The 14,771-nt window shown below is 40.6% G+C and overlaps 1 protein-coding gene and 1 long non-coding RNA gene across 2 annotated transcripts; one reads left to right on the top strand and one right to left on the bottom strand.

Moving 5' to 3' along the window:
• Nucleotides 1-2,740: 2,740 nt before the first annotated feature.
• On the bottom strand, nt 2,741-7,978 carry LOC121506737 (interferon-inducible GTPase 5-like). Its single transcript, XM_041782589.1, has 5 exons — nt 7,765-7,978; nt 7,325-7,463; nt 5,815-5,869; nt 4,928-5,495; nt 2,741-3,378 (listed from the first exon to the last, which is right to left on the bottom strand). The coding sequence occupies exons 1-5, from the start codon at nt 7,976-7,978 to the stop codon at nt 2,741-2,743; spliced, it is 1,614 nt and encodes a 537-aa protein (XP_041638523.1).
• A 1,161-nt stretch (nt 7,979-9,139) lies between these two features.
• On the top strand, nt 9,140-9,455 carry LOC121503848. Its single transcript, XR_005991399.1, has 3 exons — nt 9,140-9,190; nt 9,278-9,332; nt 9,412-9,455. It is a non-coding gene; the product is annotated as an uncharacterized LOC121503848 (long non-coding RNA).
• The last annotated feature ends 5,316 nt before the right edge of the window (nt 9,456-14,771 follow it).

Here is a 14,771-nt window from a genome sequence, read left to right as displayed (position 1 = left end):
AATTTTCCAAAAACCATGGGTGAGACTGTCAGTGCATCTGTTGAGCTTGGCAGGCAATGCTTCCATCATGATTTCCACACCTGGCATAGGCAGTGGGTTATGTCATCACTCCACCATGTAGGTAGTAATGGGCTAGAGTGGATTGTCACCTGGTTTTACTATAGTTTATTAAGGAATGCTCACAAGCAGGCGAAAGGGCCAATGGTGGAAGTCTGCATTTTCTCAGTGCTTTTCTGGTCATGGCCAACAGATATGAGGAATGGCTCTCAAAAAAGTTTGACAAGCTCTTGTGCAAGAGGTGTGAGCAGCTCTTGTTTAATTTGAATCTGAAGTATAGTCACATACAGACAGAGTGCTCTGCAACATTGACCCCCTCACTCATGGTGGTACACTTCAAAAAACATTTCTCATTAAAAACATCAACTAATAGACTCTACTCTACACAAAGGAATTTTAGTTATTTGAACTGAAGTGCAATTGTTCTTTACTTAAAAAGCCTTTTTAAGTACAACGCAAAAATCTCTATTGTACTCTACTAGGGTCATAAAGTTAAAGTTACTTGGTTTTTTTCAAGGCAATTGGTTTGCATGATTTTTTTAAGTAAGGTTAACTAATTGGATTTTACAGAGTACTTGCAGTAAACATGGGCAAGCCCAGGTGGGGCTGACATGGAACCCATGGACAAACCCACATGGAACCCATATGGGGCCCACATGGACATGCTGACTGGGTAATACCTGGATGAACAACAATTTCCTTTCCCTAAATTACAATAAATCTGAACTTATGATCATTGGCCCCAAGTCAGTTACCACACCCATCCATAACTTCAGCCTCCAATTAGACTCTTTTATCCTGACCCCCTCACCTTGGTATCATTTTTGACAGTCACCTCTCTTTTCATCAGCATGTCACCCAGCTCACTAAAACTGCCTTTTTTCACCTAAAAAACATAGCCTGCATCCATCCACTTCTGTCTTTCCCTGCAGCTGAAACTCTCATCCCTTCTCATGCCTTCATCACATCCAGACTAGATTACTGCAATAGCTTCCTTCATGGCACATCCTCTACAGTCCTCAAAAAACTCCAGTACATCCAGAATTCCACTAACCTGACACACCAGATGGATGTGTTTCACACATCCATCTGGGAAAGCTTCAATAGGAAACATTTGAGAAAAGGCAGAGGATTTGAAAAAAACTCGGAGTGTAATTGGATGAACGTTCTGTCTGTCACATCTCTTCGGGCCAATCAGAGCAACAAAACATGTGACGTAGCTGCTATCGAGGTCCATGTGCGCAGCTAGTGAGGAATAACGCGAAACATGGTGACTATAGACATGTAAGTACTCAGCTTTTGTCATTTTTTTTAAAAGAAAACAACTCACTGCTGTTCTTTGTTCTTCTTTTAACGAAGAGATGTTGTAAAGTTCTGATAAAACTGGCGCTTTAGCAGCATCCACGCTAATCTCTTCCTCCATAACTGCACCAGCTCCTGCTGCTGTTTGTTTACGTAATGACACTGCCGTGCCTGAAAGTACTGCCCCTCATCGCTGATTAGTCCTGTCACTGTCTAACCGGGCCCAAATGATTCAGATGGGAGCTTAACAAGATGGATTCGCCAGTGAAAAGCAAGGAAACGGGCGTATCCATCTGCTTTGCAAGGTTAGAATTCTGCAGCATGCCTCCTGACCACACTGGTTCCCATGACCACATCACCCCTGTCCTCCAAAACCTCCATTGGCTCCCTGTTCCCTACCGCATCCAATTCAAAATCCTCCTTCTCACCCATAAAGCCCTAAACCAACAGGCCCCTTCTTATCTTACTGACCTCCTGCACCATCACACCCCTTCCCGTAATCTCTGCTCTTCAAACCTCAATCTCCTCTCCCCACCCATAAGAACCAAGCACCGAACCTGGGGGGGACAGAGCCCACTCCATAGCCACCCCTCCCTCTGGAACTCCCATATCCAAGACTGTACAGACTCTTCCACAGTCAAATCCCTGCTCAAAACTCACCTTTTTAAACTGGCTTTTAATATTTGACTCTTTTGTCTTGTCTTTTGCTGCCTGATTATCTGCTTGTTGTTGGCGTGTTGTCTGTTTAGCTGGTATAGTGTCTTTTGATTTCTTTGGCATGTAATGTCTTTTAACTTTTGTACAGTGTCTTTGAGTTCTTGAAAAGAGCTTTTAAATAAAATGTATTATTATTATTATTATTATTATTCAAGAATCTGACACCAATAGTTGTTTGTTAAATTAACCTTCATTTACTTGAGGCATCCCTCATTTACAATCTTTTATGATACAGTTATAGACAAAGCAAATACAAACAGATGAATGGTTGTTAAAATCAATGAACAAATATACAGACTTTCAACAGTTAAGGTAGAATAAAATGTACTGAATACAATCAAACAAAAAAACAGATTAAAGACCTGAAAAGTTTCAGATTAAAAAGGGTGAAAATTGATGGAAATCAGTACACTTATGTAAATCAGTTGTGTTCAGTTATTATTAAGTCTTAACCTTTATTTCACAAATAAGTCACTTTTTTTAATGAACATTTTATCAGTAACTCAAAAACCTTAATTTTTAAAATACAACATCTAGACAATTGGCATTATTTGTTAAACAGGTGAAAGATGCTGCTGCTTTAGAAAAGGTTCAAATTCACTCCCAAAATAAATTAAAGCTCCTTTACTTTGTACATTCATAATTTCCACATACCTTTATGAAATCACTCTGAGGTGTCCAAACCCAGGGCTCTTTTAAAAACCCTCTGTGCATTATCTGCGAGCATGTCGAGGAACAAAGTGAGAGCATTGTAGGTGGAGACACAAGAGAGATTCCCTGCTATAAAGGAACCTATGACTGGGATAACTCTGAACCCCTCCTCTGCTGCAATCAAAGCTAACTGAGCTGAAGATGTGCAGAGGATCCTTACTATAAGTTCAGTTTCTATTTTTTCTCTAGCCAGTGGTGATAACATCTCTGCTCTGAGTTCCTCCACAGGTACTTTTGCACTGCGAGCAAGATTTTGCAGTGACCTGTCATCAAGACCCAAAGTATCTTTGTATTTTTTGGCTGTGGTCCCCAGGATGGATAGATCAACAACAAGAGAGAGTCCAGGAACTGGTACGCATGCCACTATGGAAGATATAAAGGCAATGAACAGTATGTTAGCCTGCAAAGCCTCTTTCTTCTTGTTGATTATCTCCAGACTGATATTTGGCATGGCAAACAGCAGAGCAGCTCTCTTGTGTGCAGGAAGCTCCTTCTCCAGGGTTTCCTCTAACAGATGGAAATCATACAGGTGAAGTTCAGGGCTGGACACCAGGAAGACTTGGGGGTTCTCAAAACCTTGATCCTTCAGACCTGGAGAACAAAACAAAACTACTTGAAGTGATGAAAGAGAGAAGGGAAAACTCTTCACCTTCTTGTACTAGGAGGCAGACGCTTTCACCAGCTCAGACTTAAACACATTAGAGTTGTACAATCACTGTGGTATAATGATCAGATCTGACAACTGTCAAACTAGATAGTCCTGCCATGTTTATATAAATGTGGTGCCACAGTGAGGAAAGTGCCGTCATAAGCCCTGAACATTTTGAATGGGTCCACCAATGTAACAGATCATCAACTCCTGCACTCCTCTAACCTCATTCGTGAAACGGTCTAGCCTCACCTCGCCGCTCTCTCTCTCTATCCATGCTCACCCCCGGCACACAAACACTGGAAGCCCAGCAAGACGTTTATAGAAAAAAAACAAAAAACTTTTCTTTTCCTCGTTCACACTGCGTTGTACGGACAGGATGTAGAGATAGAGTCCTGCGTCCGACAGCTAACACCCTACCTGCCCCCCTGATTTCCTGACCACTAACACCTGCTGGTGTGTGTGTCAACCCTCCCTCCCACCTGTACTCGCAACATGTGCGTCCAAGTACTCCTACAGTCTGACCATCCACGTAAAACACAGAATGACAGAAGCTGTGCTCAGTTTAAGAAATTATAATATTGCGTTCACTGAAGCACTGCCCTTGACAAATACGGTTTTTCACTGTTCTAGTCAAAGTTTTCTCACTGAATGGAGCACAAAGGAGAACATTCACATCCTTTCAGGCATAACACTCCAAAAACATCAGCTATGACAGCTGGCAGCCTGGACTAATTTAACCCTGGTTATATTAACAAGAGTAACATCAGGGTCATACAGTATTTACAGACTTTATGTACACATCCTTTGTTTTTTAAGATGTAGGTGGAATTATTTTCCTGATCATTATTTGCGAGTGCCAAAAAGCGCAGCGCTCCGTCAGCTCTCTCTGAGAGTTCGTTTTTACTCTGTTTGCCCCTCTCTGTCCCTGTCCTTGTCTGTAAATTAAACGCTTTATGAAAAGAGGCCAATTTTTATGGATAGAATGGATTTCCCCTCAAATAACAGATTGATGGCTCAGTATCTCTGTGCCAGTGTCCCAGCAAAAATTAAATTCAGACCTGATCCCAACTCAGCCCTCTGACTTTGTTCTTTTAGTAGAGCTAACAGGATAATTCTCATTAAAAACTGCTGCAGGTGCTCTTGAAATATGTCTGTAAGTAATATCCTAATGTGTTTATAACCCTACGTTTCTGACACTGTGCTGATATGGTGTGTAAATTCTGTGTGGTGGATAAGTTTATCAGTCAGAGGTGAAGCCTGGGGGGGGGGATTATGGGGTCTATGCCCCTAATGTTTACTCAAAAGTCCTGAATCTTTAAGTTTGGTGAAAGTGCATTATATCTGATTACTGATGAATGTAAAAAGAAATATCTTGTATTTTGATAAACAGATTGACCCTGCTAATCACAACATGGAAATTTCATTCTTGTTGCCAAACTGAAATAAACCCCAAATGTGTATGATGTTCCCCTCTAGACAAATGCTCACCTTGAATACAGTCATTCTTTATCTTCCCTAGGGTCTGTTCTGCATTAAAGTCCCTCTGAGAGTTCTCTTCATCACGTATGTTGTGGTCAATCTTTGAGCGAACAAAGTAGAACTTCTTCCCCATCCTCTGAATCTCTTTGGCCAGCTTCACATCATTTTCTCTGAAGCGATCAGCTGAGATGATGATGAAGAAGTCAAACTTCTCAAACTCCACCTTCTTCAGGTATTCAGCAGCTAGAAATGTGGTGGTGCCGATACCAGGGAGATCCCAGAGTAAAACATTGGGATAGACTGGGTGGGGGTACGATGTTACTACCTTAGTTGTTTCTACAGGACCAGTAGGAGCAGCTCCCTCATCCTTATTGCTTATGCCTCTAAAAGCATTGACAAAGGTGGATTTACCAGAGCCGGACACTCCAGTGACAGCAACATTTAGAGGAATTTGATCCAGTTGATCCAAATAGTCATTGATCTTTTCAACAGCTGAGGCTATGTCATTGTTCTGCAGAGCCTCTTTTATTTCTTCATCATTAAAATCAAAAGGACCAGCCATGATGCGCCCTGCCAACTGGAGTCAAAGAGAAGAAAAAAGTCATTAATGTCTTCTTCTTTTTCTTCTTCATTTATTAGAAAATGATCTAGCATTACAGTAAATTAGTGAAAATGCTTAATTATCATTTAGGTTAGAATATTACAGGGATACATGTAGAAAATATGAGAGGTCAGTATGCAGCAAATATTCAGTAGTACAATGTGAAAAGGAAGCTCTGTCAAGAAGATAAGGAGCAACATTTTAGCTCTGGTTTACCTACTTAATTTATCAGTAAAAATGATTGGTAAATTCAGAACGTGAATCGATGATGAATTTGATGATGGGGGGGGGTTACGTTTTGTCCCTGCCTCTGCTTGTTCTGGCCTTGAGTAAAGTTATCAGCCTTCCAGCTTCAATAGCAGAGGACATCACATTTACAAAACCCACACCTATTGTCATTTACTGCTCAATGGACTGTGAGCTACAAACTGATTTTTCCTCAAAATGAACCATCTTCTGGGCCTGACAGAACACATTGTTCCCTATGTGTGACTGGATCAGAGATGTAGGGACGGTCAACAAATCACCATGTATGTAAATCTCTATGTACCATGTGTATAAAATCTTCAATGACTCTAATATTAGACATTGTAGTGACATCAAAATTACCTCACACATTAATCATCTCGTCTAGTGTAAAACTTACTTTGAAAATAAAGTCTTTACTGTACTAAAATATGAGAGGTTACAATAATAAGCTGTCTACTAGCATCACAGTGACTGATCAATGATGTGAAATCACTGATCAATATCAGCAGAAGCATGCACACACTATGTAAAAAGGAACCTCCGTCAAGAAGAGTAACATTTTAGCTTTAATTAATTTTATTCATCAATAAAAATGGAAATTACATCACTAGAAAATCCTTCATTTACACACACTAAAAACTCCTGTGTTGAAACCAACCCAATTTGGGTTGTTTTTAACCCAACCTCGGGGTAAAAAGTGACCGGCACTTTCCTGGTGTTAATTTAACCAGGAAAAATGTGTTATTCATTTAACCCAGAATAATGGGTTGAATAGTCAACCCAATAGTTGGGTATATCAACTACAGTTCTGGGTTATTTAACACAGAATGTTGGGTTGAAGGATAGGACTAGGAGATAGGGGGGAAGTCTGCGTTTTCTGGGTCCTTTTCTAGTTCTATTTTGTGGCGAGCAGTGATGAGGAATGGCTCCCAGACAAGTTGAATGACTTTGACAAGCTCTTGCATTGACAGCATGAGCCACTCTTATTTATTCTCAACCACAGATACACTTCCTTCTTCTTCTTCTTCTTCTTCTTCTTTGAGTTTTATGGCGGTTTGCATCCTTAGCGTTGCATTACCGCCACCTGCTGGATTATTTGTGTCTTTCAGATTTTACTGTTTACATCGTTCACCCAGTGCATTCCCCTTCCCCCCTACTTCTCCTTACGTTGTACTGTGTGCCGTCCCTTCCCTCAGTGTTATGTCCATTTCCTCCCCTGTAATGTCATCAATTTTCAGAAAAATTCTGGCTGCTTCCAGCACCATTTTGATCCTCCCCGTCTTCCCATGAATGTCAGCTGCACAGATTATCACCATAGATATGAAAGCCAAGAAACGTCTTTTGTCGATGCAAATGTTGTGTACAGCTTCATGTTTTTCACACACGTTTACGTTTTCCTCCAACACTTTTTCTTTTCTTCCCTCCACTCTCCTCACAGCGTCAGCGTATGACAATCCACTCTCTGCTCGTAATTTACTCACTTTCTCTTCCTTTATCCTTTTAGGGCACTTTGCTGATCCCGGCAAATGATTTCCTTTGCAATGTAGACATAATACCTTTTCTTCTGGCACTTCACATTCCTCATAGCGTCCATGTTTTCTACATCTTCTGCAAATGCGTTGTCCTTTACAGACAGCAGCCACATGCCCATACTGCTGACAGCAGTAGCACCTGAGCGGGGCCTTTTCAAATGGTCTTACCGGATAACACACATAGTCAGTAAACACTCTATCAGGCATATCTCCATCAAACAACAGACACACTGAGGTAGTTTCTTCTCTATCTCCTCCTCAAAACCTGATCAGTCTTCTGGCCTCACATATACCCCTTGGATGCCCAAGAATGAGTCCACATGAATGTTCAGAGGCACACCACTGACCACCCCCTTCTTCCTTTCCTCTGTTCCAAGTGGAAAACAGTTCACACAGCATCCTCCAAAGCTTTGGATTAGTAATGCTTTGTTCCTCTGTTCTCTGGAAACACACCCAATGATTACCAATCCTTACAAAGTTGACATCTCCAACTTTTCCTCTCACAATCTTTCCGACGACATGTGCATCTTTGAAAACTCCATCTGCCAACATTCCAACAACAAAAACTTCTGCTTCTTCACCACAATCAACGGAGGTGCAGCCCTTTCTCCTTTTCTTTATACATTCCATGGTGATCTGCTTTTCAATTTCATGCTCTGATTCCTCCATCAACTCCATTTCTGCCCACTCTCCATCCCCACAGGATGGACATACAGACAGGGTGGTCTGCAACATTGACCCCCTCACTCATGGTGTCACACTTCAAAAAACACTTCTTACTAAAAACATGAACTAATAAAGTAAACATGAATAATTTTTATAATGTTCATGTTCACTGGAAAGTTGTAATTATGCATGTTTAGTTTATTAGTTGATGTTTTAAGTGAGAAGCGTTTTTGAAATGTGACACCATGAGTGAGGGGGTCAATGTTGCAGAGCACTCTGTCTGTATGTGACCATATCTGTGGTTTAGAATAAATAATAGCTGCTTATGCTTTCTGTGTTGGAACTTGTCTAAACCATTCAAGTTGTCTGAGAACCCATCCTCATCACAAAGTAAAAGTAGAAAAGCACCCAGAAAATGCTGACTTACCCATTAACCCTGTCTCCCATTAGTAAAGAGTCCTTTACAACATTCTCTGACCCAGGTAGTGATCCTGTTCAGCTGATCACTCGCTCTGTGGTGGGATGAAGATACAGTAAGCTTAAGCATTGACCTCACCATATGTGGAAGTCATGATGGAAACATTGCCTGCTGGTGCCAGCAGATGCACTGACAGTCTCACCCATGGTTTTTGGAAAATTTTGAGTGAAGGGGTGTTAACCCAGAGTATGGGTTACTCTGATATGTTAACCCAGAAATATAATTAACTCAAGCAACCCAGAAATTGGAATTACCCTTTCAACCAGAAAATGGGTTAATTTCTGAAAATTAACACAGAAATACAACCCAACCCTTGCAACCCAGGAATTGTGTTGATTAAATAACACAGAATTTTTAGAGTGCAGTAACATCAGCAAACAGCAACAAGGCTTTTCCAGAACTTTAGTCCACTCACCACTTGAAGTCTGAACGTTGAGACAAAAACAGATTAACTGAATATTGATTGAATAGTTTGGCTGAAGGGCTGAACACACACTGGCCCTCATTCATCAAACGTGCTGACACCAGAAATGTGGGTGTACACTCATTTACACGCACAAATCTGCATTTATCAATCTGTAGCAGAGAGAATCTGAGTGCAGAGGCTGTGAGCTGTGCAGCCTCTTAAAAGTAGGTCAACTCCTCCCCCTCCAGATTGGCAGAGCCTACTTAAGCCACCTGTGGCAGTTTAGCTGCCTCTTTCTCCTTTGTCTTTGCCTGGTGGCTGCCACATGGTCAGACCTGAGGTAGGTAATGTGGCCTTGGTAATTTTAGTCCGTAGTTTACTTTGAGTTTAAACCTTTTAATCATTAATCAAATTGTGTTTGTTTTAGTTTCCTTCCTGGTTGTGCACTTTTACCTGGTCATCTTGGTGTCCATTGAATCAAGGTTTGTTAACTTCCATAACATTGTTGAATGTATTTTAATTGTTTCAATGGAAGTTAACATTTGTATCTGTCTTTTGTAGTGGTGTTAAGCGGGATCAGCGGACAGCTGGGTAAATGTAGCTACTTGGGCAGGAATGAGAAGCTGCATATTGTCAACAGGAAGTCTCTGAAATAATTACATCTTTTATGACAGCGAAATGCTTTTGGTTTTTTATTTCAGACACGATCAGCTGCTGTTTTGTCCTTAGTTTTGTCTTGTTTTGTCCTTAGTTTTGTCTTGTTTTGTCCTTAGTTTTGTCTTGTTCTGCCTACTGTTTAGCCATTAGTTTTGCCTTAGTTTTGCTGTAGTTTGCTTGTTCTGTTTTGGCAGCATTTTATCAAATTGTAATTAAAATAGGCCTTTTTAGCTGGACCAACTGGTTTTATATAGGTTTTAACTATTTCTTTTGTGTAATCTTTTTCTTTCTTGTCCCCTACAGTGCAGTGGTTGCTGGCTAGCGATGGAGGCTAGGCACTCTGGGTGGTTCCCTGCACCTTTTGGTTGTAGTGATAGGCGCACTGGGACACAGTAGTCTGCACCTGTTTGCCGTGTTTGCAGTGAGTTCACGTGTGGTGGGTAAGTGCACTCCTGGGACACTTCCTTTGGTAGACTGCCTCCCTCTCGCTAGCTCCCACTCACTCCCCCTCCCTTTTTGTTGTTTTTAGTTGCTTCACCTGGAAGTGTTTCATTAATTAAAGACCAGTTGTTAAAAAGAATAAATTGTAATAAAATTTTGATACATCCTTTCCATAAATTTGACTTAAAATTCATTGCCAATTACTAACTCCTCTTTTCTTTCCCCAGCCACTCCCAGTTACATTAATATATTTTTGCATTTAAACTTAAATAAATTTTTGAGTTGCTTTTTGAACCACGTCTGTCTTCCTTGTAGAGTGAACCTGTGTTTGCCTCTTATCTAGTCCCTAAAATAGTCCCTAAGTGGCGTTGTCTGGCTTGTATTGGTGCAAATTTATCATAGCCCTTATGCCTACTTTGCCACAAATCTAAGCGTGGGTGTATGATACGCTCAGATCCTACTCCAGGTGTGAGCTCAAGTTTTCAACTCAACGTGGACTCGCTGGGCAGCAAGGATCTGGCAATGTTAGATTAAGTACTGGCTTTAAAAATTTGAAGAACATCACACCAAACCTCTGATGATCCTTGTAAAAACACTGCTTTCTAAATGAGGTTGAGTGGGGTGAGCTCTCAGCTTATTTTCACATTATTTGTTATATTTGAGGAAAGTTTCTGTACTGATTTTATTTAAAAAATAAAAAAGGTAAAATGGACAGTCTGCCTTCAGTTACTATTAAAGTTCAGCTGTACACTGTAATATCTCAGTACTGTTGAAATTTAAGCAGAAAAACAGTTATTTGGAAAAAGATCAAACTAGAGAGGAAACAAACAAACCTTTATCTTCTTACATAGGAAATATTTGTGACTGAGTTAAGGTTTCAACAGAAGGAGGAGTGTTTTACTCTGAATATAACTGAACTGTATAAACCTGGAGTGTTTATGAGCTGACAATCAAAAAACACAAATTATAGATTTACATTAGATATTATCAGCCGACATGTTTGGAGATTAAAATAATCTAATCTGCTGGGCTTCATGCATTGTGAGTGAACGCACGGCTGGAGACTATAAGAGACAACTGACCCAGCAAAAATATAACTGCTGTTTATTGTTTTTTTGAACCAATAACCATGAATTGCATGAATAATACTTAACACAGCAATTTTGTAATAACCATGATAATAAGGAGGAAACCCTGTTTTTAGGTAAACTCACCTTCAGTGTTTAGAGAGTCAGCTGAGTCAGTGCGGTTGAAATTTTCTGCTTTTTTCAGCTGAACTGAGTCAGAGAAGCTTGTCACCTCAGTTTGAATCTGATTACCTTCAGTCTGTGGGTCTCTCTTAGACCAAGTTAAGTATTTGCTGGTTTGTTTCAGGTAAATAAGAAGGGTGGAGCTCTGGCACTGAAAACATGGGGATTTTCATGTTGACATTCTAAGAACACAAGTCACACCTTAATGGACCAGATAAACTAGTTTTATCATGTTCATTTTCACTGCTTAGAGGTTATCAAACAACAGTGAGCTTATTTAAAGTCATCCAGTCTGACATTTGCACTTCTTTGATTGTCTCTTTATAGCAGACTTGTTGAAGGGGCTGGAGGTGAACAAAGGAATATGCTGAATCGTGAGATGACCTCCAGTGTTGAAAAATGAAGCCATGGATAAGTATGGGGGGTTGCACTTATCTCATAAATAGTCTACTTTTTTTTTTTTAGAAGGATATGAGTGATAATAAGGAGCATGGCCGATATGACTGCAGGCCAGCCTAATGTACAGTACCAATCCAAATTATTCAACCCCCACTGCAAATCAGATTCACTCTGAAGATTTACAGACTTTCAGCTGTGTGCAATGAACAAATCACATAAAGGGAATTGACCTACCCCAACAAAACAATTGCTGCAAATTCAACTGAAAATTGAACTTCCCCAGTCTAAAAATGATTGAACCCCTGAACAGAATCCCTCACAACAGCTCAAATATGCAAAACTAGTGTTGTTTCAAGTACACCTCATCTAACTAACCCAGGGCTTCATTAGTTTAACCAGGTTTGCTTGAGCTGGGACTCATGATATACCTGAACTGTGAGGGGTTTGATGAGTGTCACGTTTGACTAAATGTTAGAAATATGGCAAAGTCAAAAGCATGGTCCAAAAAGTTAAGAGAAGGGATCATTGCCCTTCACAAATAAGGAACAGGATACAAGATACAAAAGATAGCAAAGGCACTGAATGTTCCTACAGACACTGTTGGAAGCATAGTTCACAAGTTTAAATTTACAATAGCCATCACAGTTTGCTGACTGAAACTAATTAAAGCATTAGCTGTGTTGAGCTATTTCAATTGCTTTCTTTGATTTTTTTTATTGTAAACAGTTTGAAGTCTTAAAATTTTCACAATAAATCTTATTTGCAATGGCGATTGAATAATTTTGATTGTAGCTGATTTCAGAAGGTTTAAGCATCCTCGTTGCTCTGTCGACAATGAACTTGTGATTGACTCATAGACTCATAGACTCATAGCCTGTAGAAAGAATTGGACAAACCCCGTGTGACATCAGTGGACTGCTTACAATAGACAGACTCAAACAGCTCTTGAAGCCAATACGTGGAGGCTTCCATATTGAAATAGCAGTCTCAACCAAACTTTGGATCAACCTAATGCCCGCCCACTAAGAGCGACTTCCTGTCAGCCTACTAGCTAGCATTCTGGTTGACAGAAACGAAGCCCTTGCCTGCCGAGCTATCTGTACATCAAATGACACGCCCTGATCAGCTTTCATCCTAAATTTAATCCAAACGATCGAGGTACAAAAAGATTCACCCCCTGTACAGTGGGAGCACAATAAGACACTAGCTAATGAGACATGTTTGGTGTTTTGAACCAGGCTGTAAACCACTTTATTTTATGTGTCAAAACCAGCTGTTTAACAGGAGTCCAGACGGGACTTCCAGTGTTCCTGCAGCCAGCCTCAAGTGGACACTCATAGTTTTGCAATTTTCTGCACTTCCGCATTGGTTTCATTTTTCAAGACCGGAGGTTGCCGCTTGGATTGACTCCATTTGTTTAAAGCTGCTGAGTGAAATTTGTTTTCAATTGTGGTGTTTAATGTTCTAAAAATGAAAAGAATTTCTGTTATATAATCTTGCACTTCACATTTAAACAAAGATTACCTTGACAGAAGAAATAATTATGTAATCTTATCAAGGAATTTGGTAGCTGAGTCCTTTTATAAAATTATTAAAACTAAAAATCTAAAATATCATACATCACATTGCCATAAGTGTTCAGACCCTCTGCAAAAAACACTTCCAATTTAGCTCAGGTTCCTCCCATTTCTCCTGATCTTTGCTGAGATTTTTGTACACCTTGATTACAGTCCAGCTGTTTAAAATCAAATGACTAGACATGGTTTGGAATGACACACTCCTCTCTACATAATGCCTCACAGGCAATGCATATCAGTGCACAAACCAAGCTATGAGGTCAGAGGAACTGCCTGCAGAGCTCAGAGACAGGATTGTTGCAAGGCACAGATCTGAGGAAGGCTACAAAACATTTCTGCTGCACTCAAGGTTCCCAAAAGCACAGTGGCCTCCAGAATAGAAGAAGACTGGCACAAACAGGACTGTAACAATAGCTGGTTGTTCCAAATGGAGTAATCGGGGCAGAAGGGCCTTAGTAAGAGAGGTGACCAAGGACCTGATGGTCACTCTGACTGAACTCCAGAGATCCTGAGTGGAGATGGGACAAAGTTCCACAAGGACACCCATCACTGCAGCCCTCCACTGATCTGGGGTTATGGCAGAGTGGTTAGACAGAAGCCTCTCCTCAGCGCAAATGAATGAAATCCAACTTGGCTCCCGCTACAAGAGAAGCAGAGATGCAAGCAGTTCCTTATCCCTCTCCTCACATCTGCACTGTTTTTAAAAGCCTCTGGATGCAGAAGCAGAGAGGGTTTGAAGACATTTCTGATACTAATACAATTAAAACGAAATGAAGAACAAAACACATGAAAGCACACTTGGAGTAAGCAAAAAAAAAAAAAAAAAACACCATGTGAAAGCCAACCTGACACACCAGAAGGATTTGTTTCACACATCCATCTGGAAAACCTCCCATAGACAGTGTTTGGAAAAAGGATGAGCCTCTGAAAAAAATTGGAGGGTGATTGGATGAACTTTCTGTCCGTCACATCTTTACGGACCAATCAGAGCAACAAAACATGTGATGTTGTTGCCGATACTGAGGTGAGCCCCTAGCAAGGAAGAAACTCTACAGAGAACTGCACAAAGCAAACCATGGTGACTGTAGACATGCCAGTACACAAACTATTCATCTTTGAAAAGAAAACAACTCACTGCTGTTCTTTGTTCTTCTTTTAATGAAGAAATGTAAAGTTCTGATAAAACTTATGCTGAAGCAGCATCCACCCTAATGTCTTCCAGAATAATTGCACCGGCCTCTTGTTGCTGCTTGCTTACATCACGACTCTGCTGTGCCCAAAATTACTGCCCCTCGATACTGACTGGTCCTGTCACTTTCTAACCGGGCCCAAACAGTTCAGATGGTAGCTTTGCAAGATGGATTGGCCAGCGAGAAACAAAGGATCTGCTTTGCAAGGTTAAAGGGGAGGGGCAAACTGAGCAAAACAAAAAATCTGCACAAAACTCAGATTTATGCACAGACAAGACGGAGAGTTCAAAAAGGCAGGTCGTATATTACAGTCCAGGGTTTGGTGCACAATAAGGCAGAGCAGTAAAGCAAACAAATCCAGAGGGGTAAGGCTGAAGGCAAAATCCAAAAAACAGGCATGTCGTTCA

This window comes from Cheilinus undulatus, linkage group 3 (assembly GCF_018320785.1).
Source record: "Cheilinus undulatus linkage group 3, ASM1832078v1, whole genome shotgun sequence".
NCBI lineage: Eukaryota > Metazoa > Chordata > Actinopteri > Labriformes > Labridae > Cheilinus > Cheilinus undulatus.
This window is presented reverse-complemented; position numbering and strand designations above follow the sequence as displayed.